The sequence below is a fragment of the Phascolarctos cinereus genome, unplaced genomic scaffold (genome assembly GCF_003287225.1).
Source record: "Phascolarctos cinereus isolate Bilbo 61053 unplaced genomic scaffold, phaCin_HiC Scaffold_726;HRSCAF=1367, whole genome shotgun sequence".
In the NCBI taxonomy this organism is placed as follows: domain Eukaryota; kingdom Metazoa; phylum Chordata; class Mammalia; order Diprotodontia; family Phascolarctidae; genus Phascolarctos; species Phascolarctos cinereus.
In genome coordinates, this window is record NW_027556098.1 from 348992902 (window position 1) to 349019974 (window position 27073).

The window sequence follows — 27073 nt, forward strand, 5'->3', positions numbered from 1 at the left end:
GTTGATCTAGGGCCATGAGAAGACATAAAAAAGAGTTATTTAATTGTTGTCTATTGTAGGGATACACTCTGGATTAGAACAGCCGGGAAACCCTTGAAGGTTTATCTTGGAACTAATGTCTTTTAGCAAAGCTCCTATTATTCCCAATTTATCTCTCAAAGAACTTTGTTCCACAGGGTTTGAGGTTTCATGAGAACACATGCAAGATCTCTAGTGTTTCTTATGTTTTACTGGTAGGGACAGATACAGTGGATTGACTACTGTGTTGCTTGGGTCCTGAGATTAGAATTCCTATCTGCCTTTATACATGTGGGTTGACATCAAAATGAGTTAGATATAAGATTGCTAATTCCAATATGACACGTGCTTGCATTCATCATGCTGGGTTTGTAGTTTAATATTACTTCTGTGGAATTCCTCGATATCAAAAAAGTCTACCTGAAGGGTTGTAGGCAATACCAAGCCAGAAATCAGCTCGTGGTCATGTCACAATGCATATGTTTTTATTCTTATAATAGCTCACTTTTATATAAAACAGGTAGTTCAAATAGCTACTTGGGGGATAAGGCCCAGAATTAGGAGTTAGAGAACTGGCTGGGTGATTGTGGGCAAGTCATTTTACATTTTTATATCTTGAGGCAAAGGAAGGCCATATTCAGATGTTTCCCTTATATTCAAAACTAAATGTGTCTTGGCAGGCAGATGGAGCAGAAAAAGCTTTGAAAGAGATGTTAAGAGTTGAAAGAACAGTAAAGAGGCAGAGTCAGTAGGGCTTGATAACTGCCAGGGTATTCCTTCTCCCTTATCCTCTTGAAGGATTGGGTCTCCCAACCATCTCCTTCTCTCCATGTTCACTTCTTCTTTGGACTACTGCCATACTCTCCTAACAGCTCTCATACTTCTGATATCTCCCTATCCAATCCATTCTGGCCATATTAACAGGGTAACACCACTGCCCTGTCCATAAGCTTTAGGGTGGGGCCTTATTGTAGGAGGCCTTTACATAGCAGCCACACTCATCGCCTGCTCCGCCCCTATAGATAGGCAAATGCCAGGCTGAAAAGGCTTGAAAGATGAGGGTACAGGGAATATAGCCTAATCTATAGGCAGTAAGGAATCACTGAGTAGTCTAAACATGCCTTACTACCCTGTATGCTCTTACTCACTTTTCCCTATATTTAGAATTGCTCCCAAACTCCAACCCCAACAAACACTGGAGGCATGTGGAAGTGGAGGAATAAAGGGTTAAAAAACTGGTGAAAACTTCATGTAGGGGATGGTGGCCTTTGAGCAGGGCCTTTCATATAAAATCTGTGGGATGGACAGTTCAAGCACTAGCCTTGGGAGATAAGGTCCTAGGTTCAAATCTTAGTTATGCAACTCATTACCTATTCTCCTCTCTAGGCCTGTTCCCTCAATTTGTTCATTGTCTCTATGTTTCTCATTCCCCTCTTCCATTTTATATATAATCTTATAGGTCCCTTCTAACTCTGACATTCTGTAAGTCTGTATACTATGTCCAGATGTTCCCACCACAGTATTTTTAGTCACCTTAACAGAGAGTTCTTGACCTCAAGGAACTGAGACAATGTTGCATAGATAGGCTGTGGTCTACTACAATCAACATGTTTGGGAAAACTACAAATAAGAAATCAGAACTACCGGTAAGAATTGCCCTTTTTTTGAGCCTTGAAGGCTTATAAGGCTCAAGACAACAATCCCCTTGGGCAAACCAATCTAAACCTTGGTAATGTCTGCCAAGAAGGAGTTTCCTTGCCTGGATCCTCCGAGTCCATTCCACCCATCCATGTCTCCCTCTCCTCCAGATACTATGCAGGGTCAGCCTCCTCCTATATCTGCTATGTCTGTTAGGAGGGTGCAGGAGGAGAAGAGAGTTATGACCATACCTAACACTGTGATGCAAGGTCCTGAACTTCTAGGACTCTCTAATCTTACTTGGAGAAGACCTAGAGGTAATGATTTGGGGGTTTGCTTAAGGTAATAGAAACGCTTTTTATTTATGGACTGCACTCATGCCCACCCTCCTGCTATTTTAAGGCAAAAAGTGATGCTAAGCACACAGAAGCCTATGGATAATACTAATAGTAACAATATTATAATTAATTTTAATCATGCAAAGCACCTTGTAAACTGCAAAGCACCATATAAATGTAAGCTGTTATAATTTCATTTGAGTTTGTTTAAGCAGTTCTATGAGGTAGATAGTTTGGGATTATCCTCATTTTACACGCGAGAAAAGTGAGGCTCTACAATGTTAAATCATTTGCCCAGTGTTACCCAACTAGTTCTAGAACCAGACATCAAACCTAGGTCTTTCAACTCCAAATTAAATATCCTTTCCACTACACTAAAAGTGCCTCTGGAACTAGAAATATCTGGAATAAAAGGGGAAGGAAACAAGCATTTATTAAGCACCTACTATGTGCCAGGCACTGTACTAAGAACTGTACAAATATGATCTTATTTGATTCCATAAGGGAACTCATACAGCTCACTAATAACTATCCCCCTTTATCACTTGTTCTTACAGGCACATGTAAACCAGCACCGAGGGTTCTGGATTGTGCTTTCAGGTCTATATCCTGAGACACAAAGATTCCATAATCTGATGGGCACAATCCCCCTAAATTCAGAGAAGGGCCATCCCCACCCGAAGTGGTTACCTAGACCAGATGTAACTGGATGTGGAGAAAGTAATCAGGACACAGGAGATATCACAACAGAAAGACAGCTTGATATAGTATAGGCAGGTCTCTCCTGACTCTAATCCTTACTAAGCTATCTCAATTTAGGCAGGTCACTGCTCTTCAGTTTCCTCATCTATGAATAGGAAAACATAATCCTTGCATATCCTTCCTTATAGGTTATTTGTGAAGAAAGCAATTTTATAAGTCTTAAAGGGCTCTAGGAATGGGAATTATTATTCCTCTCTTCTGCTAAAGTATCCCCTTCTGCCATTGTATTTTCTTCTCCCTCTAACTCAGCACTAACAGGGCACCACATCTTTGTGGAGAAACCAAGAATTATCCCAAATCTGAATCAGATATAGCCACACCTGTTTCACCCAATTCACTAAGACCGTAAGCCACCAACTCCCCACCCCCCCAAATATCTAATCCTCTTTCTCTCATACCTTCTCTTCATGTTGGTGTCTCAGCTGGAAAGGTACTCAGGGTCACAAACTCTAAATGGGCTTCTGCCCACCTCCCAGACTTCACACGCATCTAGATATCCCTTGACTTTCTGGGGGACTTCCTTGACCTTTTTTTTCCTGAGAATCTGGCCAGGACTCCTAGTGGTCAGTAAGCACCTTCCTGGGTCACTCCCTAAATCCTCTGAGATGCTGTCTTGGAAAAGAGTAGAAATGCAGCTAAAGTCCTGCCTGGAGGTAGGAGGCTTCCTTGGATGGTGCCACTTTCCCCCCATACCCTCACTAAGACATACTCAGGCCAGAAGCTGAGGTCCAGGATTTTACAGAAACTGCCCAAATCAGGAATTTATGTGTCAACCTTGGGGGAAGCCAGATCCCTCCTTCCTCCTGGTGTAGAAAATAACCAGTATGTCCCAGTAGGAGGCAGTTGTAGCCTAAATTGGTCCAAGGAAAGCCCTGAAGGATTGTGGCTAATCCAGAGGGGGATTAGTTAGTAGGAGGAGGGGCCAGAACACTGTCCTCTGCAATAGGGACATAACCTGAGCAGTTTGGCTTCCTTTACTCCCAGGTCTATGCTCAGCCATCCCTGTTGGCATATGGGAATCCAGCAAGGACCCAGAAGGGAAAGCTGAAGGGGAAACATTTAGAATATTGATGAGCTCTAGGGGTTCCCTGAATTTGTCTAGAAAAAGTCTAGTCCTCCTAGCTAAACTTGGGATTTTCTAAAAAGAAAACCACTTCTTCATGACTTCAGATACGAGGGACTCTCTCTCTTTCTCTCTCTCTCTCTCTCTCTCTCTCTCTGGGTTGAAACAGTGTACTGGAAAGAGGGTCATATTTTAACCTCTGTGGTTCTAAGTAAGTGACTAGAGATATGAGGCTTAATAGGACACCCTGAATCTCAGAGCTGGAAACCACTTCAGAAATCATAATAATAATTAGCATTTATATACGTGCTCTAAGGTTTGCAGAGAACTCTACATATGTTAGCTCATTTGATTTTCTCAATAATCCTTTGTGGTAGATGCTATTATTACATTTTACAGATGAGGAAACTGAGGCACAAAGCAGTTAAGTGACTTTTCTGGGGTCAGAAGGGTAGCAAAGGTCTGAGGTAAGATTCAAACTCAGGTCTTTCTTATACTCTACCCACTGCTCCACCTAGTCTATCTAATCCAACCCACACTCGAACAAGAATCCCTTCTACAGCATCCCTGGCAAGTTATCATTCAGTGTATGCTTAAGGACATCTATTGAACAGGAAGCGAACACAGCATAATTGTTGGAAATTTTCTCTAAAACTAAGACTAAATCTTCCTCTTCACAGTTGTACCCAGTGCTTCTAATTCTGTCCTCTGGGGTCAAGCAGAATAAGTTTTATCACTTTGATAAAGTCTCACACACTATGTTGAACAATAGTTTCAAATAGTTGCATTTGAAGCTGGTTGAACGTCCAGATTCAAACAATTGTCATTAACAATTGTATCTCACATTGCAAGGAGGTGTCCAGTGCATGCTCCCAAGCATCTGTGTTTGCCCTGTGCTGTTTAACATTTTTCTCAATGACTTGGATAAAGTCGTAGTTAGCATGCTTATCAAATTGGCAAATGACACAAAGTTAGAAGGGAAAACTACCACACTGGATGACTAGGGCCAGATCCAAAAAGATCTTGTGACAGACTTTCAGGTCATATAAGTAACCAAATGTCAGAATAGACATTTTCTCTAAGCTCCATGACTTCTCAGATGTCTCCAAAACAGAAATTAGGCACCAAAGAAATGCAACTTTTGCTGTTTTCATGGTCTAGAACACTCAGAATCCAAAAAAAAAGTTGAAAAGCCCTAGGAACTGATGCTCACTAACCCTAGGTTCATTCAGAGCTTACTCACTCACCTCCCCCACCTTCCACTCTATCAGCAGTGAGGCTGCACTAGCAGACCCAAGGACATGACACAAACTTACATCAAAATCCACCCCTGCACCTCAGTTTCCCCTCATTCTTTTCAGAGCCCCCTCCCTTGGCTCTTGGCTATGGAAGTTTTCTTGGGCCACGCAACCAGCTTGGTTATAGCCCTTCAGTAACAAGAGCCTGCCAGGGGCTGAAACCTAGCTGGACAAAATAGCCTTTGCCAATGGAAGCAAAAGTGGGCTCTAAAGCAGGCTCTGAACTGCCATCTCTAAAAATATACTATTTGTCATATGGGATGGCTTTCGGAGAGGAGAAAGTAGGGGGCCACATGTTATTTGATGTTGATGTAAGAAACAGAAAACTTCACTAAAAATGTCTTGTTTTGTTTTTAATTTTGAAAGGATCTTGCACTGGGCTGAATCCAATGGAAAACGGTAAAATTTTATTCTGGGCTTCAAAAAATCAATGTCACAAATACCAAATGGTAAAGGTATGGTTAGAAATCAGTTCTCTACAAAATATTTTGGAGTCTTTGGTGGACTACAAACTCAACAAGAGTCAGCAGTGTGACATGGTAGCCAAAAAAACTCATTCAAGCTTGGAGTGCATTAAAGGAGGCGTGGCTTCTGTGAACAAGAGGTGAGTGAACTACTTTATTCTACCCTGGTCAAATTTGTCCACCACAGTTTAGGATCAACATTGGTCAATTTGAAAATACACAAAAGGGGACAACCAAGATGGTGAAGAGCCTTGAGATCATGTCATGCAGGATCAGTTGAAAGAACTGGGGATGTTTAGCCTAAAGAACAAAAGATTGATGGGGGATGTAATAGATGTCTTCTGCTAGAAGAGACAACTTATATCTATATATCTATATCTATATCTATAACTATATCTATATCTATCTATATCTATATATTGATATATGTACATATATCTACATATATAATACACATACATATGTGTGTATATATGTGTATATATGTATATATATGTGTGTATATGTATATTATATATATATACATACATATGCAAAATATCTATAAAGTAAATACAAGGCAATGAGGAGGTAGATAGGTGGAGGCAGTAGCAGCTGTAGAGTTTGGGGAAGGTCTCATGGAGAAAGTAGTCCTTGATCTGAGTTTTAAAGGCAGCTAGGAATTCTAATAGGTAGAGGTGAGAAAGAAGAGTATTCAAAGCATAGGGGACAGTCTGTGTGAAAACAAAGGTGGGAGATGGGATAGCATGTGTTAGGAACAGCAAGCTGGACCACAGATATGTGAAGAAAGTAAACATAACAGTTCTAGAAAGGTAGGTTGGAGCCAGGTTGTAAAGAGTTTTAAATGCCAAAGAAAGCAATTGATATTGGCTCCTAGAGGCAATACGACAATATAACTACTACATTTAAACTCTATCATCCAAAGTTACCAGTGGGCTTAGGAAAGGAAAATTCAGGAAGGAGTCATAGGCAAAAAGGGATAGAGTTGAAAGATATGATTAGTAATATCCACCAGAGGAAGGGACCATTAGAAAAGAAGTAGAACCTTTGCTTCTGATTTTGCAAGGAGCTTAGCTACATCTGTTGCAGCCTACACAACACAGAGGAAACTATTCACTAGGGTGAGCAATTTAGCTCTGAACCTAACAAGAACCAAAGTCAATAGCCTAGGTCTAAAAGCATAGGTGTGCAAAGTGAGTGACACTGACCCTAGGGGGCACTGGAATGTTGGGGGGGGGCAGTAGTAGCCTCAGATACAATTGGGGGTCATTGAATAAAAATAAGGGGATGGTGGAAGCATAAGGAAAGAAGAGAAGGAAATTTTGAAAAACTGCTAGTACACATTTCACTTGTATAACAGAGTTACAGTTGTAGTGTTTGCATTGTTTTCCAAATAAACACACAAAATCCAAGTTATAACCAATCAGTGGTCAAGTCCACTGACAGATCTTAACAAGCAGCTGTTGGCAGTGAGTGTGTCACACATTATCAGAAAGTCCAGCATGCATAGGCAGGAAAATGTGTGTGTAATGACTTATTTATGATATGATACTGTATGATTACATGATACAATATTGCATCATCAAAATTTCAATGAAGGAAAAAAGACCACAAATTTACAACAAATTATTTAATTTCAGATGTGTCATTTTAAAAAAGATATATTTTATATATTTTTAAATGTTGCAAATTAAAAAAAAACATTGAAGGGTTAAAGAAAGTATATTTCCAGGGGGTCACTGACTAATTATTTTTTTTAAAGGGAGCAGTAGACCAAATAACATTGGGAAACTCTGGAGTGTGAACAAGAATGACTTCTGAGTTTAGGCTGGTCAAACTAACAAGCTGACTTTAAAGATAGTTCAAATGAAAGGTGTAAACACTCCCCATTTACAACTTCTTTGAGACTTTAGTTATCTCTCCTTGATGGAATATGAAGAACATTATAGTCCTGATTAAGTGTTATTGTTTGGCCTTTGTTCTCGAAAAGGATCATGGCATCATGGAGGTGATGCCATGCAATGCAAGTGAATTGGATTTAAGTGAGGGAAGGATGTGCAAAGTCACCAGCCTCACTCTTTCCTCCAGAGCCATCTGGGTCCAATAGCCAGATACACATCAGGGCGACTAGAGGTGGCATCAGTGTTTGGAAAACTTATTGGCCTATTAAGGATGATTGATAGGGTGGCTAGGTGGTGCAGTGGATAGAACACCCCCTGGAGTCAAGAGGACCTGAATTCAAATCTCACCTCAGGCATTTACTGGCTGTGTAATCCTAGGGAAGTCACTTCACCCTGATTGTCTCCAAAAGAAGAAAAAATATGATTGGTGAAATCATGGCATTTAGGAATATTTGAGTCACATGCAGAACTGAACTCTTAGACTTGGCTTTTAAAAGGGATGAAGACAGTTCTGACAGTAAACAGAATGCTAAGGAAGGGCTAAGAGGCTCATGAATCCTATGACATTTCACCTTTAAATGCTTTCCTAAGGAATTTTACTTGTCTGGGAAAGAAACAGTGGGGAATTGAAGGAAGTCTTCCTAAGAGTTGTCAGCCAATGATACTGAGACAGAGCTAGATGAGGATCCAGCAAAGGAGACTGAGAAGCAGTCAGACAGGTAGGAGAAAAACCAGGCTGTCTTGAATAAGAGAACCTGCAGTTTTTTCTAAATCAATTATAAAAGTGTTTGGTTTCTTCCCATTGTCTCCTAAGTTTGAACAGGGAATGTTATCTTAACTCTGCTAATAAATCCTCATTTTATAGCAATTTAGGAAAGAAAAGTAAAAGCATTTCATAGGAGGGGGGAGGGGTTCAGCAAAGGAGAAAAAATGCAAGTGACAGGACATATTGCTACTGTTCAGTCGTGTCCAACTCTTTGCTTTTCTTGGCAAAGATACTGGAGAGGTTTGTCATTTCCTTCTCCGACCCTCTTTATAGATAGGGAAAGTGAAACAAAAAGGGTTTAAGTGACTTGCCCAGGGTCCCCCAGCCGGTAAGTGTCTGAGGCCAGACTTGAACTCAAGAAGATGAGTCGTCCTAACTCCAGAGTCAGCACTCTATGCACTAGCTGCCTGCTGGATGTATTATCCTCCTCCAGAACACACATGCCCTCTGTGCCACCTCAGAGCTGCCCCTCAGGACATTGTTGTTTTTGGCCTTCATCTCTTTTGCATCTATGCTGCCTCACTTGGATATCTCATCAGATTTAATTATCTGTAGGCTGACAATTCACAAAGCTGCCTAACCTTTTTGCTGACCTTCAATTTTGCATTTCCAACTGCGTTTAAGATGTCTCAAACTCAATATGTCTAAAACATAACTCATTAACTTGCCACCTAAACTGTCCTATTGCCTTTCCTATTACTGTAGAGGACAACATTATCCTTTCAGTCCCCCAGGCTCGCAATCTAGGAGTCATTTTTAACTTCTCACTGAAGAGTTTTTTGGGGTAGAAGTTTGGGGTGCTGGGACCGCAAGAATGCCAAGGCAGGATTGCTCGGAATGAATTCACACATTCAAGCTGTCTTTCAGTCAAGTGGCATTATAATGCCCATAGAAGTGGGCAAAGTCCCTTTGGGGAACTTGAACCCTAATGGAAGTGAAGCTAGAACTTATATGGGTACAGGAAAGGAATGCCAGGATATTAATTAGGTAAAATAAGGGTCCAGGTTTCTTTGGGAACTATGGATGAGAAAGAGTAAGGAGTATACTAGATATTGAGGAGGTTGTCTGTTGGGGATCCAGCAGGAGGAAGGGTCCTTGGGCCAGCCAGGGACAAAAATCCTTGGGCTGGGTGCCCTTCTGTCTGTTCCGATAAGAAATTGTGTTCTGCAACTAGAGAACATTTTCTCACAGAACAGGGGTCTACTGAGAAATTGGTAGGATTCCAGAGACAGGATCTTAGGACTTTAGAGGGTCCAGGTCCCACCACCCCATCATTCCCCCTCAAATAGTACCCAAAATCTTTTGGGGCAAAAGATGAAGTTCTTGGTTTCTGAAACTGCTTCCTGCTGACAAGGGGCATAAAGCTGCTCCTGCCTCACTGGGCTAGGTCCTGGGGAGGAGGTTGACTGGAACCAAACATAGGCTACATCCAGGGGAAGATGGGTGGACAGGGGCTGAATGGTCTGTAGCCTGGAAGACACAAATCTGACAAGCAAGTTCGATATGCAGGGCCCAAGTATAAGGAGAATTAAAAGTGATGTCAGAATGGGAGACGCGAAAATATAAATAACAATATTCTTGTAGGTAGTAATTTTCTACCCTTGGTTCAATAGTTATACAAATGAATTTGCTTTATAAGAGGCTGACTTTACTGTGGGCTAATAATTCACATGACTATGAAGCCAGGCAGATGATAAGCCCAAGTACTAATTTACCCAGTTGTTTGGAATATTGAATGACTACACATTCAGACTAAAAACAGCAAGATCTCACATACTTGCATTGTGTTCCTATCTCTCATTGACTCTCATCTCACTTGCTCTGATAGTAGAAATTTGCTACGAGAGTAAAAAGCAAGAAAATGATTATTTCATGTATGACAGGATAAAACATCCTTAGCTATGTTTGAATTTAGAGTCAACAGTTTTCCAACCATGCAGTATCAATTCCACTTCATTGCCAGACTCAGGAATAGTCGGGTGGGGAACATTTCTTTTTATAGGAACACAATGGGGAAACTGAGCTAGAAGGATCCCAGTCTACATTGTCCTGCCAGTTTTCCTAGATGCAGACCTCCACCTGTATCACATTCCCTCTAAGTAGCTTGTGGCATTTCTCTCAGATGGTGGATTATTGACTATTGATGATTGATAGATTATTATGATCCATTAGACAACTCAAAACACAATCCATTATAGTCCCAACAGTTTTTACCTCAGATTGCAAGTTTCATCAATCACAGCTTGGGGAAAAATTTACCAGGACTCACATCTTAAATTTAAATTTGTCCTGGTACAAAAGTCAATCTTTAGAGATCATTTCTATATACTTGCAAACCCCAAACAAGCCAAGTTCATTGTTTAGGAACTCTATAACTCAAAGAAGCTCCTTTTCCCAGGGTTAATGACCTTGCCCACACAGATGATATCTAGGAACCTTGGCAAGTTTACAAAATAAGTGGAATTGACAGGGACCCCAGATAAGGAGCTGCCTATCCACCCCATCTATCCATAGAGCTGTTGTGGGCTGTGCTTTTTGATTAGCCTGCTCTGAATGGGCAGAACCAATGTAGATGAGGCTTTCACCTCATCCCCTCCTTTCCATACACATCCTATAATTAATTACCAGTTTTAGGTTTTAGCATTGAAACAATAACCAACAATCTTACAATTTTCATAAGCGATAGCCAAACTGTTTTAGCTGTAATACAAACAATAAACTTCATTCGACATCAATTACATTTCCAGATCATATATAATAGGTTGGGCTTACCAAGTGCAGAGGCTGGCTGGTTTCTTACCTCATACTGCCTTGACCCTTCCGCCTCCCCTCTGTCCCCATGGCTGCAGACGCTGCTGAGGCTGAGGCAGCTGCTGGGGAGGGCAGGCTAAACCTGGATGATACTCCCAGGCTGTCCGGGTGGGCTACAGGTTGCCTGGCCCAGGGCCTTTTCCCAGTGGGGTCCCCTGCTATAGCTGCTGCCCCTCCTCTCTCCTCGCCTTTGCCAGATGGGGGAGGGTGAATTATACGGCAGGGGTTGGGAGAGGTGACACATTCCCAACCATTTGAATGTAGAGATAGATAAGGGAAAAAGAAAAAGGGAAACCTTTTCTACCTCAGATCAAAGAGGGGCAGGTTGCCTAGCACTTAACCATTTCCTGCCTCACCTAAAGAGAAAAGTTTTTGTGTAACAAGACTCGCACTAGGCAGTCTCCTACAAAATGGGAACAAATTTGGCTCACAAGATCTTAACAAGACACCGTGAACTCTCTTTTACTGAAGAGAAGGGACTAGGGGCCAGCTTGAGCTTTTTTTCCAGGGTCCCGACTCTCCAGTCTGCAAAGTTCAATGCCCCACTCTGAGTTTTTAAGAGGTAAATGTAGAAGTGAAAAGTTAGGAGAACTAAAAACATCTTAGCAGATTCTGGAGGTTTTGAGATTGATCATTAAGGAGTTTTCAAACGGTTTACTCTCAAATCCCCTGTTCACGCTGTTCAAGCCTTTCTTTCTACTCCTGCTCCTATTTGCCTAAACTTTCTTGCCTTTATCAATCATATGATCTAAAAAAAGTATTTTATCTTTCTTTCTCCTATCTACCCATTCCTCTGAGGCTGCTGCAACCAGGGAGGGAGGGAGAGGGGGAGAGAAAAAGAGAGAGAGGCATTCCCAGTCCAGCAGAAGCCCTTAGAGGCTCCTCTTGCTGGCTTGGCGGCATGTCAAACCTTACAGGGTGTCAGATCACACAGACACTGACACTCACTCACACCACACAGAGACAAATATAGAACAGAGAACAAATTAACATGACAAACGCAGCCTGGCAGGGAAAATCCAAAAGCTCAGAGAGACTTGTCAAAAATTCCCTTCACACTTTCTAGCTGTGTGACTCTGGGCAAGCCACTTAACTCCAATTGCCTCACTTAAAAAAAAAATCCCTGCACAAATAAGACACTTTTTCTCAGACCTCGAGATAGTACTGAGGCCAGACAGAAAGCTTTCCTTTTCAAGGTCTTGGAGACCGAGTTTTTTTCAGTTCTGTAACCTAGGGGCGATACTCAGGAAGCCCTACTGAGTCTGGTTACTGGGCTGGGTGGGAAGGATCCAGCACAGCAGCAACAGAAGGCTTTTTTGCCTGTAAGCCTCAGGAAACCAAAAAGCACCTGCAGCCACTCAAGTTCTCTAGTGTCCCAGAGGAATGAGAGAAGCAGGCATACACTTCCAGATAGGGCATCCCCAATTCAATGGGATGTCCAGGGTGCCGTGTCCAGGGCCTCAAACCATTGGCCAGAGAGCTTGAGAGCATTAGGCTTGAAAAAGCACTTCCAAGCCTTCCTATTTGTTTGGAGAGCACACCCCAACTGCAGGTCAAAAAAGGGATAGAGAGGAGACTTCCACACCTTCTGGTATTGGCTGGAGGAGGGCTTGAGAGTTAAGTACTTCCCCATATGAGCCACCAACATGAAGAGGTTTTGGGGGTAGAATTTTGGGGTGCTAGGACCCCGAGAATGCGAAGGCAGGGTCTCCTGGAACAAATTCCTCAAGCCATCTTTCAGTCAAGAGACAGTTTATTATAACTCCAATAGAAGCAGGCAAAGTCCCTTTGGGGAACTTGAACCCTAAGAGGGGTGAATCTAGAATTTATATAGCAAAGGGGCATAGGAAAGGAATGTCAGGATACTAATTAGGTAATTTAAGGTTCCAAGTGTGTTTGGGAGCTATGGATGGGAAAGTGTAGGGAGTATACTAGACATTGAGGGAATTGTCCCAGGCACGTACCTTTCAGGATCTGCCAGGAGGAAGAGTCCTTGGGCAAGTCAGGGACAAAATCCTTTGGCCAGGGGGCAGCTAGGTGGCTCAGTGGATAGAGCACTAGCCCTGAAGTCAGGAGGACCTGAGTTCAAATCCAGTCTCGGACCAAACACTTGGCACTTACTAGCTGTGTGACCCTAGGCAAGTCACTTAACCCCAGTTGCCTAAAAACAAAGGCACCCCTCTGTCTGTTCTGATAAGAGATTGTATTCTGCAACAAAAAGAACATTTTCTCACAGGATAAGGGTCTGCTGAGAAATTGGGAGGCTTCCAGAGACATGATCTTAGGACTTTTGGGGGTCCCAGTGCCACCACCCCATCATCATTATCTCTCACATCTCCCCGCTCCCATATCTAAGTTGTTGCCTAGGCCTGTGGATTTTACATTTACAACATCTCCCAAATATACTTCCTTCTCCCCTCTGACACTGCTGGCACAGGTCCTAATCACCTCACACCTGGAAGATTGCAATTGTATGCTGGTGGGTCTACCTGCCTCAAGTCTCTCCCCACTCCAATCCATTCTCCATTCAGCCAACAAAGTGATTTTCCTAAAGTGCAAATCTAACCATGTCACCCCTCAACTCAATAAACTCCAACAGCACATTATCATCTCCAGGATCAAATACAAAATCCTCGGTTTGGCATTCAAAGTCCTTCATAACCTACCCCACCACCACCTTTCCAGTCTTCTAACACTTTAGTCCTCACCATATACTCTTTGGTCCAGTGACGCTGGCCTCCTGGCTGTTCCACAACTGAGATGCTCCATCTCTTAGCTCCAGGCCTTTTCTCTGGCTATTTCCCATGCCTGAAATGCTCTCCTTTCTCAAATCTGCCTCCTGATTTCCCTAGCTTCCTTTAAATTCCAACTGAGACTCCATCTTTTACAGCAAGCTTTTCCCAACCCCCCTTATTCCAGTGCAGGGGTGGGGAACCTTCGGCCTTGAGGCCACATGTGGGCCTGTAGCTCCTCAACTGTGGTCCTTGGACTGAATCCAAACTTCACTGAGCAAATTCCCTTAATAAAAAATTTGTTTTGTAAAACTTGGACTAAGTCAAAAGGCCGTACCCAAGGACCTAGAAGGACACATATGGCCTTGAGGCCACAGATTCCCCACCCCTGTCTAGTGCCTTTCCTTTGTTAGTTATTTCCTATTTATCCTATATATGGCTTGTGGCAACCATACAGAACTGGCGTCTGAGCTGTGGGTGGACAGAGCCAAACAGAACAGGTTAGAAACAGGGGAGTCAGAAATCAAACTGACTTGCAAATGAGGACACATATGCCAGAGCACTGCTCCTGGTCAGGGGCCTGGCTTTGGTGCGGCCAAATCTCAGTACTTATATCAATGTCTGTGAAGTGACCTGTAGCCCCGACAATGAGAGGTAACAGCAACAATATGACAAGTTTGATTCATAGCAGGGTTTCATGGGCAGAACATGGATACAGCAGTTGTTTGGCCAAGCTCAGAGAACACCTTGTGCTGTTCAAAGCAATACAGTATGATATGAAACAATTCTGGGATTTTGCTGTCACTGAGATCATCCAGAGGGTAAGCGCAAAGGATCGTCGTTATGCCAAGCTCAGGGCACCATTTGCTTACTGGGCCTTAGCTCAGGAGAGTGTCTCCTAATATTTTGACACTTGCTTGTATACATTTATTTGCATGCTGTCGTCCCCCGCCCAATAGATTGTAAGGTCCTTGAGGGTAGAACTATCTTTCGCCTCTTTTTGTGTCCCCAGTGTTTGGGATAGTGCCTGGTACAGAGAAGTCAGCTTAATAAATATTAATTGATTGATTGATAGTTGTTACAACAGCAGATGAAATCATCCTTTCATTTGGGGGACTTTCTAACATTAGGCCATTAAATGGTTGGAGAGATTTCCCCGTTGTTAGTTCATTTTTTTCAAGGCAGTGAGAGGAAACATCCAAGGCTGGTGTTTGTTGAATAATTCACACTTAATCCAGTGCTTAGCATATACTTGAAATATAATAGTCTACAAAAGTTTATGACTTGACTTAATGGAATAAGAATAATTAACTGTCAAAGATTGTTGGTGAAGACCCAAGCAGCTGCTGGTGCACACCAATAGAAGTGGAACAGAATGAAAAGAATGGAGAAACATTGGAGGCAGGCTCAGGTCATGGGAGGAAGATTTAGGACAGTCTTACAAGAAAGTTGTGCATGTGGAGCAAAGATGGTGAATTAGGTGCAACCACCCAGGTGAACTCTCCCAGTATTCCCCTCCCAATCACTTTAAAATAATGCCTCAAATCAAATTTTGGAGTAGCAGAGCAAACAAAAAGTCAGAGTGAGACGCTTTTCCAACCTAAGAAGATTTACAAGGCTGGAAGGAGAAGTCTGTAAGCCTGGGGTGGAGGTTTGGTGGAGTTCTGTGCAGAGTCCACACATAGGGCAGTGGCAACACTGGGGGTAGCAGCAGCATCAGGAGCAGCTTTGGGAGCTCTCAGTCCAGAGATGGTAACGAGATTGGACAACTGGTCAAAAAGAGATTACAGAGGACCTTTTGCTGGCACTTGGCACAGATGGTGCTGACCGGCAACTCTATTCCCCATACACAGTTACACACACACACACACACACACACACACACACACACACACACTCAGTTGTGCATAAAAATATGACTTAACCAATAGGTAAATAGGAGGAGAAGGGAATAAGAAAAAGGGAGGGTGATAAAGAAGAGAGAGGATTAAAGGAGGCAGAGGTTAGAAGCAAAATAGACTTTTGAGGAGGAACAGGATAAAAGAGAGAGAGAAGAAACCGAAGAAAATGGGATGGAGGAAAATACACTGTTAGTAATCATAACTGTGAATGTGAATGGGATGAGTTGACCTATAGAACAGAAGCAGAGAGCAGAATGGATTAGAAACCAGAATCCAGCAATATGTTGTTTACAAGAGATAAATTTGAAACAGAAAGACAGACAGAGATGTAAAATAAAGGGCTGGAGCAGAATCTAATATGTTTCAACTAAATTACAAGGGCTCAAAAAGGGAAAAATATACACACTCAGTTGGGTGTAGAAATCTGTCTTACCACACTGGAAAGTAGGAGGGGGAGGGGATAAGAGAGGGGTTTTGGAACTGATAAAAGGGAGGGCAGATTGGGGGAGGTAAAAGTCAGAAGCAAAACAGTTTTGAGAACGCACAGGGTGAAAGAGGAGAGAAAGTATGATGAATGGGGAAAATAGGATGTAGGGAAATAAATAGTAATCATTAGTGTAAAAAAATTTGCAGTAAATTTCTCTGATAAAGACTTCATTTCTCAAATATAAAGAAAACTGAATCAAATTTATAGAAATAAGAACCATTACTCAATTGATAAATAGTCAGGGGGTATGCAAAGGAAGTTTTCAAAGTAGTCAAAGCTATCTATAATTATGTGAAAAAAAATGCTCTAAATCATTATTGATTAGAGAAATGCAAATTAAAACAACTTTGAGTTACCACCACATACCTTTCAGATTGGCCACTATGACAGAAAAGGCAAAAGATAAATGATGGAGATGTGAGAAAATTAAAACACTAATGCACTGTTGGTGAAGTTGTACACCGATTCTGTCATTCTGGAGACCGATTTGGAACTATGCCCAAAGGGCTATAAAACCATGCATACCCTTTGACCCAAGAATACCACTACTAGGACTGTATCCAAAAGAGATAAAACAAAAATAGGTACAAAAATAATTGTAGCAGCTTGTTTAATACTTAAAAGAAATTGGAAATTGAAGGGATGTCCATCAATTGGGAAATGGCTGAACAAGTTGTTGTATATTATTGTGTTGGAATCATATTTCTGTGCTATAAGAAATGACCAGAAGGATGCTTTTAGAAAAACCTGCAAAGATTTGCACAAACTGGTGTAAAATAAAGTGAACAGAACCAGGAGAACACTGTACACAGTCACAAAACTGTTATATGATGATCTGCTAAATGACTTACTATTCTCAGCAATATAGTGATCCAAGACAATTCTGAAGGACTTAGAATGAAAAGTATTGTCCATCTATAGAAAAAGAACTCATGGAATACGAATGCAGAATAAAGATGCTTTTTCTTTATTTTTTTTTTTTGAGGGGGTGCATTGTGTTTTCTTACACAGCATAACTTACATGGAAATATATTTTGCATAACTGTACATGTACAACCTATGTCAAATTGCTTGTCTTCTGGGGTGGGGGGAAGGGGAGAAGGAGGGAAGGGAAAGGATTTGGAAATCAAAATTTGAAAAAAAAAAGAGTGCTAAAATTGTTTTTGCTTGTAGAGGGAAAACATTAAAGTTTTAAAAAAAACTACAAAAAAGTCAGGGATAGCAATCATGATCTCAGAAAACATAAAAGCAAAAATAGACCTAATTAAAAGAGGTAATCATGGAAACAATATTTTGCCAAAAGGTACCATAAACAATGAAATAATATTAAAACTTTTTATGGAAAGTTTCTCTGGTAAAGCCCTCATTTCTCAAATATACACTGAGTATAGAATTGAGTCAAATTTATAAAAAATAAGAGCCATTCCCCAATTTATAAATGGTCAAAGGATGTGAACAGGGAGTTTTCAGAAGAAAAAAACAAAGCTACCTATATTTATATGAAAAAATGATCTAAATCACCATTAGAGAAATACAAATTAAAACAACTCTGAGGTGCCACCTCACACCATCAGAAATGACAAATACTAGAGGGGATAAGGGAAAAAGAAGTATACTAATGAGTTGTTGGTAGATTTGTAAACTGGTCTAACCATTCTGGAAAACATTTTGGAAGTGTGCCCAAAGGGCTATAAAACTGTTCATAACCTTTGACTCAGCAATACCAATAGACCACTATAGTTCTATATGCTAAAGAGATAAAGAAAAAAAAAGGAAAAAAGACCTATATATACAAACATTTATAATAGCTCTTTTTGTGGTGGCAAAGAATTGGAAATCAAGGGGATACTCATCAATTATGGCATGACTGAACCAATTGTGGCATATAATTTGATGGAGTACTATTGTGTTATAAGAAATGACAAGCAGGATGATTTCAGAAAAACCTGGGAAGGCTTATATGAACTGATGCAAAGTGAAGTGAGCAGAAACAAGAGAACATGGTATACAGTAATAGCAATGCTGTAATGATGATCAACTGTTGAAGATTTGGCAACTCTAATCAATACAATGATCCAATATAATTCCAAAGGACTAGTGATAAAATAATGCTTTCTACCTTCAGGAAGAGAACTGATAAACTATGAGTGTAAACAAGTATAATTTTCTCACTTCCTATATTTTTCTTGCTTTTTAAAAAAAATTATGGCTAATATGTGTTTTGCACATGTATAATTGACATCATATTGCTTGCTTTCTGACTAAGTAGGAAGGAGATAATTTGGAACTCAAAATTTAAAGAGAAGAATGTTAAAAATAAATCAACAATGAATTTTTTAAATGAAAAATGTATGAAAACAATTTAATTTAAAAAAAAAGAAATAGAAGATTTGGGGCATCTAGGTGGCTGTATAGGGATGTTCTCAGGAACACCTGATTTCCATTTCTGCCTCAGACAGTTACGACTTGTGAAAACCAGGCTGAGGTACTTAAGTTAATTAACCCTCTTCAGCTTATTTCCCCTGCCTTAGAATGGGTAAAATTGTACCTACCTCACAAGTTTCTTAGGTGCAAATAAAATCATAAATGTAATGGGCCTTTAGTAAACTTTAAAGTGACATGTAAATGTGATTATTATACTTTTAAGTGTGTCTGGGAAAAACATGGGGTAATTGTGAGCCTTGTATTCAGGCACGAAATGGTCATTGACTTATTCGAAAGTACACCTTCATACCCATTCACATTATTTCTTGGTATTTCCCTAGATACTTATACTTCAGGGTGCTTCCTTTCTCTAGATTAAATTCTGCAGACTAACCCAGAAATTCAGTGTTCTGCTTTAGTATCTATATGCTGGACAGGAGGCTGGAGAAGCCACCCTCTTTCTGTTTGTCTCTTTAGTACCTTATTTCTAGAGGTCATGACTGCGTTGAATGACTCATGTGACTTCCCTGCTCCCAGAACTGCAGCTAATGAGGATGATTTGACTCTTTCCTAGTAGATTGTATTCCGCTATTGCAGGGATCAGAAAAAAATGGATAGTTTACTTAGATGTGAAAACCTATTGTCAGGCCTTCCAGAAATATGTGAACATTCAGGAAAAATATCTTTTCGCTGCAATAAAGACTGACATCTCCCTCTCTCTTTACACTTAGAAAGTGCTTAGGAGACTGATGTGATCAAGTGGTCAAGGGAATAAATTTCCCCTTCATTGTTTCTGAGGTGTGTAACACCATGTCGTACTCAAAAAGTGGCAAATGTGTTAAATGTAACTAAATGAGGTTGGAGCATAAAGAAGGTAAGATAGCCAAGCACTGAGGAGTGGTCCTTTGTTAAGGGAGATAAAGGGATTTTTCTATTGTCCCACTATGAGGTGGGCAATTTACACCTTCTTAATTTGAATAGGAAAGGGGAGGAGACACTTGAGGAAAGTATAAAAAAGACTGGCTTAGTTGGTTGGCTCAGTTTGAGAGATCTCTGCTCAGAGTCTAGACTCCAGCTGAAGCTGTGTTCCTGACCAGGAAGCCTCCTAACAGGAAAGCAAAGGTAAGATTCCTCCTGGGAAATATCTTTTTTCTATCAAATCTGTGAAAATTGAAAGATGGCCTGTTTATACTTGTAGTCAGAAATATAGGGTTTGAATCAGTGCCTGTGACGTGGTTATATCTTCATGACCGTAGTCAAATTACTTACTCTACCTAACCCTCAGATTTGTCATCTGTTAAACAGGGATTTTAATACTTGTAATATCTGAACTCACAAAGCTGTAAGTATCAAATGGGATAATACAGAGACTGGTTGTTTGTCATATGGTTAGCCTGATATTCACATTAGGCTGCTCACTCACAAGAGGAGCAATGTGTTGACTCTGATCCATGGCTATAATGATTTGGACCTCTTGGCCAGTGAGGTTGGCTACACCTGAATTCTTGGGGAGGATCTGAGACGGGATTCAGCACATCATGCTGCAGGCATGCTGTGCATACAGTAGGCAGTCAGTCAACAAGCATGTATACATTTATTTGTTGATTTTTTTTCTTTTAGCCAAAGACAAGGTTTATTAAAGATCTGCCATACTGGCCAGACTCTTAAGTAATCTAAGCATTTGTATGCTAATACAAGAAGGCCATATTTTAAGAATCCGAGCACTTTATTTATTTTTTGGCTAGGCAATGGGGTTAAGTGACTTGCTCAGAGTCACACAGCTAGTTAGTGTTATGTGTCTGAGGCCTGACTTAAACTCAGGTCTTCCTGACTCCAGGGCCAGTGTTCTATTCACTGTGCCATCTGGCTGCCCCAAATCTGAGTACTTTGATGGAGACAAGATGGACCTTATATACGGAAAGACTGGAAGGATCTAGGATTGGCCAAGTAATTTGGGGTGACTGTAGGACGGGCCTAAGGAGAATCTGGATGGGAGTGGCCAGAAAACTTGAATGAACAGAATCACCTGGGATCCGGACCACCCAGGACTGACAGAGGGAGAATGGAGTCTGATAGGATTAAGGGTGGGCCAATTGGGAGATTTGGGTGTAGCCACAATGAAAGGTCAGTTAAGTGGATTACAGCCTCAGGCAAATGCCAGGAATTTGGGAAAGTCCCGGGATTTTCCTTTTAGAGGTTCAGATCCCATCCCCATCACCTAGTATAGCTGATTTCCCTTCTATCAAGCTCTGTCCTAGGAAAAGGGAAAAGCAAGAGAGAAATGGATATGAATCTCATCCCCTACCCATCCCAAAAGCATCACAGTTTTCCAACCATGCAGTATCAAATCCACCTCCTAGCCAGACTGAGGAATAGCCAGGTGGGTAACATTCACTTTCAAAGAAATATAAAGGGGAAATTGAGCCAGGAGGACTTAGACTGAGGCTAAAATTGTCTGCTCAGCTTTTCCTGAAGACTTCCCACCTGTATCACATTCTTTCTGAGCAGCTTGTGGCATTTCTCTCATTGATTGCAGATTATTGTCCACTTGTCCACTCCCCATAACCAATCAGTTGCAGTGTAGTCTTCCATGATCCTGCTTGGGGGTCTTTGGTACTTGCACTTTCTCTCCAGCCACTTGCACTATTTTTCCTTTGACCTGGAAGATCTAGACTTTAACTTTGACCTTTGTTACTCTGAATTTTACAAACATTGATAAACACAAACATGTCTATATATAGAGAAGAGTGAAAGAGGAATATATATGAAACCAAAAATCTGCATTTAATTCAGTTTGTTTTTCTTTTCAAACGTATATAATAAATTGTGCAGATGAGTTTCAAAGCTGTACTGCTTGTGTCTCTTGAAACTTTTATTTTCTCCTATCCATTTTGTGTGAGATACTACAAGGGCTTTCTTTAATTTCTTTTATTTTTCTTTTTTCTTTTCTCTTCTTTCTTTCCTTTTTCTTTTTTTTCTTTCCTTCTTTTCCAGTTTCCCATCATTGGCTCTAGTCTTCTTCTTTCTAGTAATTTTCCCCATAGAACCAAATAAGCAAAGTTAAGCAAAACAAATTCACATTGGCGGTGTCCAAAACTACATCTGCCCTTCAGGTCCTTCACCTCTCAGGTAATGGGTTGCCTGCTTCATCCTTGGTAGCCTTGAGTCATGACTGCTCATTGCATTGATCAGACTTCTTAAATCTGCCAGGTTTTTGTAATGATGTTGTAGTTATTAAATTATTGTCCTGGTGCTGCTCATTTTGCCCCATATCAGTTCATATAACATGTCTTTCCAGGTTTTCCTGAATTCACTCTTTTTATCATTTCTCACACTATAATAATATTCCATTCCACTTAGTATGGAATAATTGTTTCAGCCATTCCTCAATTCATGAGCTTTGACTTTCTTTCCAGGGTTTGCTAAAGCAAAAAGGCGTACTCTATGTCTCTATATCTCTGTGTCTCTGTGTCTCTGTGTCTCTAGATCTTTTCCATCATTCTTTTTTTCTCTTTGGGTTATATGCCAATTACTGATAACAACTGAACGGAAGGGTATATAGTTTGGTGACTTTGGTGATTTTATAGGTTCAAATCGCTTTCCAGAATGTCTAGACCAGTTCATAACTCAACCAGTAGTGCATTAATTTACCTATTTTCCTGCAACCTCTCCCATCATTGACAATGTCTTTTATTGTCATCTTTGCTAATCAGATGACTCTAAGGTGGAACCTTAGAATGTTAATTTGAATTTCTCTATTAGCGATGTAGAACTTTTTAAAATCACTGCTAATTACTTGTATCTCTACCTTTGAGAATTACTATACATATCCCTTAATCATTTATCAATTGGAATATCAGTTCTCCAATTGATATTTCTTATATATTTGAATCAATTCTATATGCATCTTAGATTTCAAACCTTCATCAGAAAAAATTCCTGCAAAAGTCCTGCAAGGGGCGGGCATGGAGGGGGGGTGTCCAGGTAATTGATTCCCTTCCAAATTTAACTGCATTGATTTTTGTTTATGCAGCTTGGTGGTACAGTGGAAAGAACACTGTACTTGGAGACAAGAAAAACTGAGTTCATATCTGGCCTCAGACACCTACTAGTGATATCACCCCAGGTAAGTCACTTAACTTCTGTCTGCCTCAGTTTTCTTAACTGTAAAATTGGGATAATGATAGGACCTACTTCCCAGTGTTGTTGTGAGTATAAGAATGAGATCATATTTGTCAAGTGCTTTGCAAACCTTAAAGTGCTACATAAATTCTAGCTATTATTGTGCCAAAACTTCCATTTCATGTAATAAAAACTGTCCATTTTATCTACTATGATTGTATCTCATTTGTTCATAATGTCTTCCTCTCTCCACACCTCTGAGAGGAATCTCCACTTTTGGACTTCAAATTTATTTAGGATGTGATTTTATCTACAACTATCCATATAAAGCTTATTGTGGTTTATGTTGTGAATGATGGTTTAAACCTAATGTCTGCCAGAATGCTTTCCAAAATTCTCTTTGTAGTTTTTGTGGAATGGTGAGTCCTTTCAACAATCATAGAGTGTCGTTAGGTTACCTGAACGTTCATTACTTTGAAAGTAAAAAATCTTTCCACAAAAAAAAAAAGAAAAAACCCTCCATGGTAGCAAAGTTATAGTATTCTGAGGCAGGTTCAAACAATTGCCAGTTTTGCCAAAGAACCTAGTCTAAGAAGGTAAAGGTAACACACAAGTGATCACAATGAGGCTGAAGATGGGTAGAAAAAAAGAATAGGTCAGGTTTTTAGTAATAGATGATAGAAGAGGATCAATTCCCATTTCTCCTTGGACTCACATCAATTTCAGAAATGTCAGACCTGCAGCATCACACACACATACCACACACACAAATAGGAATAAGTGGATCTTTCCTTTATGTGATAATTACTAAAATCAAGAGCCAGATTATATGTAAAAGGAACAAACTAGAGGTTTTTACCATAAGATCAAGGGAAAAGCAAACTTGTCTATTACCACCACTACTACATTATGGTGCTAGAAATTCTAGATAAATCAATAACAAAAGAAAAGGAAGTTGAGAAAATAAATAGTTAAAGAGGATGATATGAAATTTTATTGAGAGAACTCTTCACAATATCTATGTATATAAACATTACGGTTTACTTAGAGAACTCTAGAGAGTCAACTAAAAAAAATGAATTGAGATTTTCTTTACAGACACGCTGAAGTCAAGTCTGGAGACAGTCCCATGTCAAGCTGCTGCTACTGACTAGACAAAATGATGCTGAGCACCAAAGGAGAAGAAGGCTTTGTGGTGAAGGTCCGGGGCTTGCCTTGGTCATGCTCAGCCAGTGATGTCCAACACTTCTTCTCAGAATGCAAAATTCAAAATGGGGCATCAGGCATCCATTTCATCTATACCAGAGATGGGAGACCAAGTGGTGAAGCTTTCATTGAACTCGAATCTGAAGATGACGTCAAACTGGCACTGAAAAAAGATAGAGAGACTATGGCACACAGATATGTTCAAGTATTCAAGTCAAACAAGGTTGAAATGGATTGGGTATTGAACCATACTGCTTTAAATTGCCTTGACACCACCAGTGATGGCTATGTACGCCTTAGAGGACTCCCATTTAGCTGCAACAAGGAAGACATTATTCAGTTTTTTTCAGGGTTGGAAATCATGCCAAATGGGATAATGTTGCCAGTAGACTTTCGAGGGAGGAATAGTGGGGAAGCTTTTGTGCAGTTTGCCTCCCAGGAAATAGCTGAAAAGGCTCTAAAGAAACACAAGGAAAGAATAGGGCACAGGTACATTGAAATCTTCAAGAGTAGCCAGGCAGAAGTTAGTACTCATTATGATCCTCCTCAAAAGCTAATGACTAGGCAACGTCCAGGTCCTTATGATAGACCTCAGGCTGGCAGATGCTATGACAGTCTTAGTAGAGGAGCTGGGTTGGAAGGAATGAGGTGTGGTGCCTATGAAAGTGGGTATACAGGTTATGATGACTACAATGGATATAGTACTGAATATTACTTTAGAAGAGACCTCAATTACTATTTAGGAATGTCTGGTCATAGCTATGGAGACCGCTGGTCTACCTTCCAGAGTCTATCAGGCCATTTCGTGCACATGAGAGGACTGCCTTACAAAGTTACTGAAAATGATATCTATGATTTTTTCTCACCACTCAAACCTGTGGGAGCACACATTGAAATTGGATATGATGGCAGAGTGACTGGAGAAGCAGATGTTGAATTTGCTACTCATGAAGATGCTGTGGCAGCTATGTCAAAAGACAAAGCAAATATGCAACACAGGTACATAGAACTCTTCTTGTGTTCTATAGCAGAGCAGACAGTGGGGCTTATGATCCCCAGATGATGGAAGGCATGGGCTTGTCAAACCAGTTTAGTTATGGCAGTCTGTCCAGCCAGGATTTGAATGAAGCTTATGGAGGCACCTACAATGGTCAGATCAGCATGAGCAAACGTGACCAAGTTTTAGAGGAAAACTTCAGCAACTTTTCAACCACTCGTTGCATAGAGAACCAAGAAGAAGTGAACAGCAGCTACAACAACTTGGAGAGCTTTGCATCTATGGGAATGAATAGAATGGAAGAAATATCAGGCATGTCCAGTATGGGAACTGAATCAGTAGTGTATCCTGATAATTGACCCTTAGTCAACTTTTCTAAAGAAAATCAAACAAAGATGATGGTTTGCAATTCAAGTTTATGGCTTACACTTACTGTTATTGAAATCAGAATTGTTTTTTAAAGTTCCAAGTTAGATATTTTTAGAACACAGGAAAATAATCTTTCATGATAAGCAAGCTGAATAAAGATCATAATTGTTAAAAATATTTCAGTATTTCTCAAGGTAGTTATGTTGCATGAGTGCTCTTAAGTATTGAGGTTAAAGCAATCTCAGTTCTGTTAAATGTACCTTTTATGCCAGATTATCAGGAATGTAAAAATGCATTTTGATAGACATGGTCTTTTAAAAATATATTTATTTTCTCAATTAAATGTAAAAACAATTTTTAACATTAGATTTTTAAAAGTTTGAGTTCTCAATTCTCTCCATCCTTCCCTTCCCCCCCCATTGAGGACACTAATTTTCTATCGATTATGCATCTACAGTCATGCAAAACATTTCCATAACAGTCACATTGTAAAAGAAAACCTTAGGTCATGAAGAGTCAGACATGACTGAATGACTCAGCAACAACAAAAGAAAACAGACCAAAAAACACGCAAGAAAAATAAAGTTTAAAAAGCATGCTCTGATCTGCATTCAGACTCCATCAGTTCATTCTCTGCAGGTGGATAGCAATTTTCATCACAAGTCCTTCAGAACTGTCTTGGATCATTGTATTGCTGAGAATAGCTAAATCAGTCTCAGGTCATCACACAATATTGCTGTTACTATGTATACTGTTTCCCTAGTTCTGCTCACTTCACTGTGTATCACTTCATATAAGTCTTCTCAGGACTTTATAAAACCATCCTGCTCATCATTTCTTACAACACAATAGTATTCCATCAAAATCATATACCATAACTTGTTCAGCCATTCCCCAATTAATGGTTATCCTCTGATTTCCTACTTCTTTGCCACCATAAAAAATTATGGTATAAACATTTGTGGACGAATAGATTCTTTTCCTTTTTCTTTGATCTCTTTGGGATAGAGACCTAGTAGTGGTGTTGCTAGGTCAAAGGATATGCAGTTTTATAGCCATTTGGGTGCAATTTTAGTTTTTTCTCTAGAATGTTTGGATCAGTTCTCAACTCCACTAACAATCCATTAGTCCCATTTTTTTCCATATACCCTCCAACATTTGACATGAATTAAAAAAACAACAAAGAATTGTGTGATTCAAAAGGGAAACATATGATATGTTCTAGTTTATTTCCTTTACCATCCTATAAGGCACATTTAAGATTTGTTTCTTTTTAAGCCAATGAGGACGATATTCAGAAACAATATGGATGTTCTAGGGCTTTGGTCTTGGTGTTTATATTAAATTGTGAGGCATTGATTTAAATCTTTCATTAGATTGGAATTTCCTTTTAGGTATGTTGTATCAAGTGAAAGTTGTTAAATAAAACTGGGAAAAATTAATTGAGGGAGTGGATTCAAGGTGATGGGTTAGATACAGCAACCCAGCCAACTCTCTATTTTTTAATTGATTTTTTTCAATAATAAGATGATGAGGTCTGATTGGATGAGGGAGAATCCAACTGAGAGAGGAGATGGCTGGGCTTGTCTGTATTGCCCATGAGATCTATCCTGAGGAACTTGGCAGTCGTCTGATTTAGGGGATATTCTTGTCACTTAATAATGTAACACTGAGCACTGGTTTAAGGGTGATTGTCAGTTTAAAAGAAATTGCCACTGTATTATTAATTTGAGAGCAGAAGAAATGTTGATTTGCCTGGCAGTAAAGCAGTCGCGA

The 27073-nt window shown here is 40.1% G+C and overlaps 1 protein-coding gene across 1 annotated transcript; it reads left to right on the plus strand.

The window, feature by feature from the left end:
• The first annotated feature begins 23834 nt into the window (after positions 1–23834).
• On the plus strand, positions 23835–25307 carry LOC110195154 (heterogeneous nuclear ribonucleoprotein H2-like). Its single transcript, XM_020967781.2, is given in 2 exon segments — positions 23835–24953; positions 24956–25307. Coding segments are annotated over 2 exon segments (1401 nt in total). The 5' UTR covers positions 23835–23884; the 3' UTR covers positions 25288–25307.
• The last annotated feature ends 1766 nt before the right edge of the window (positions 25308–27073 follow it).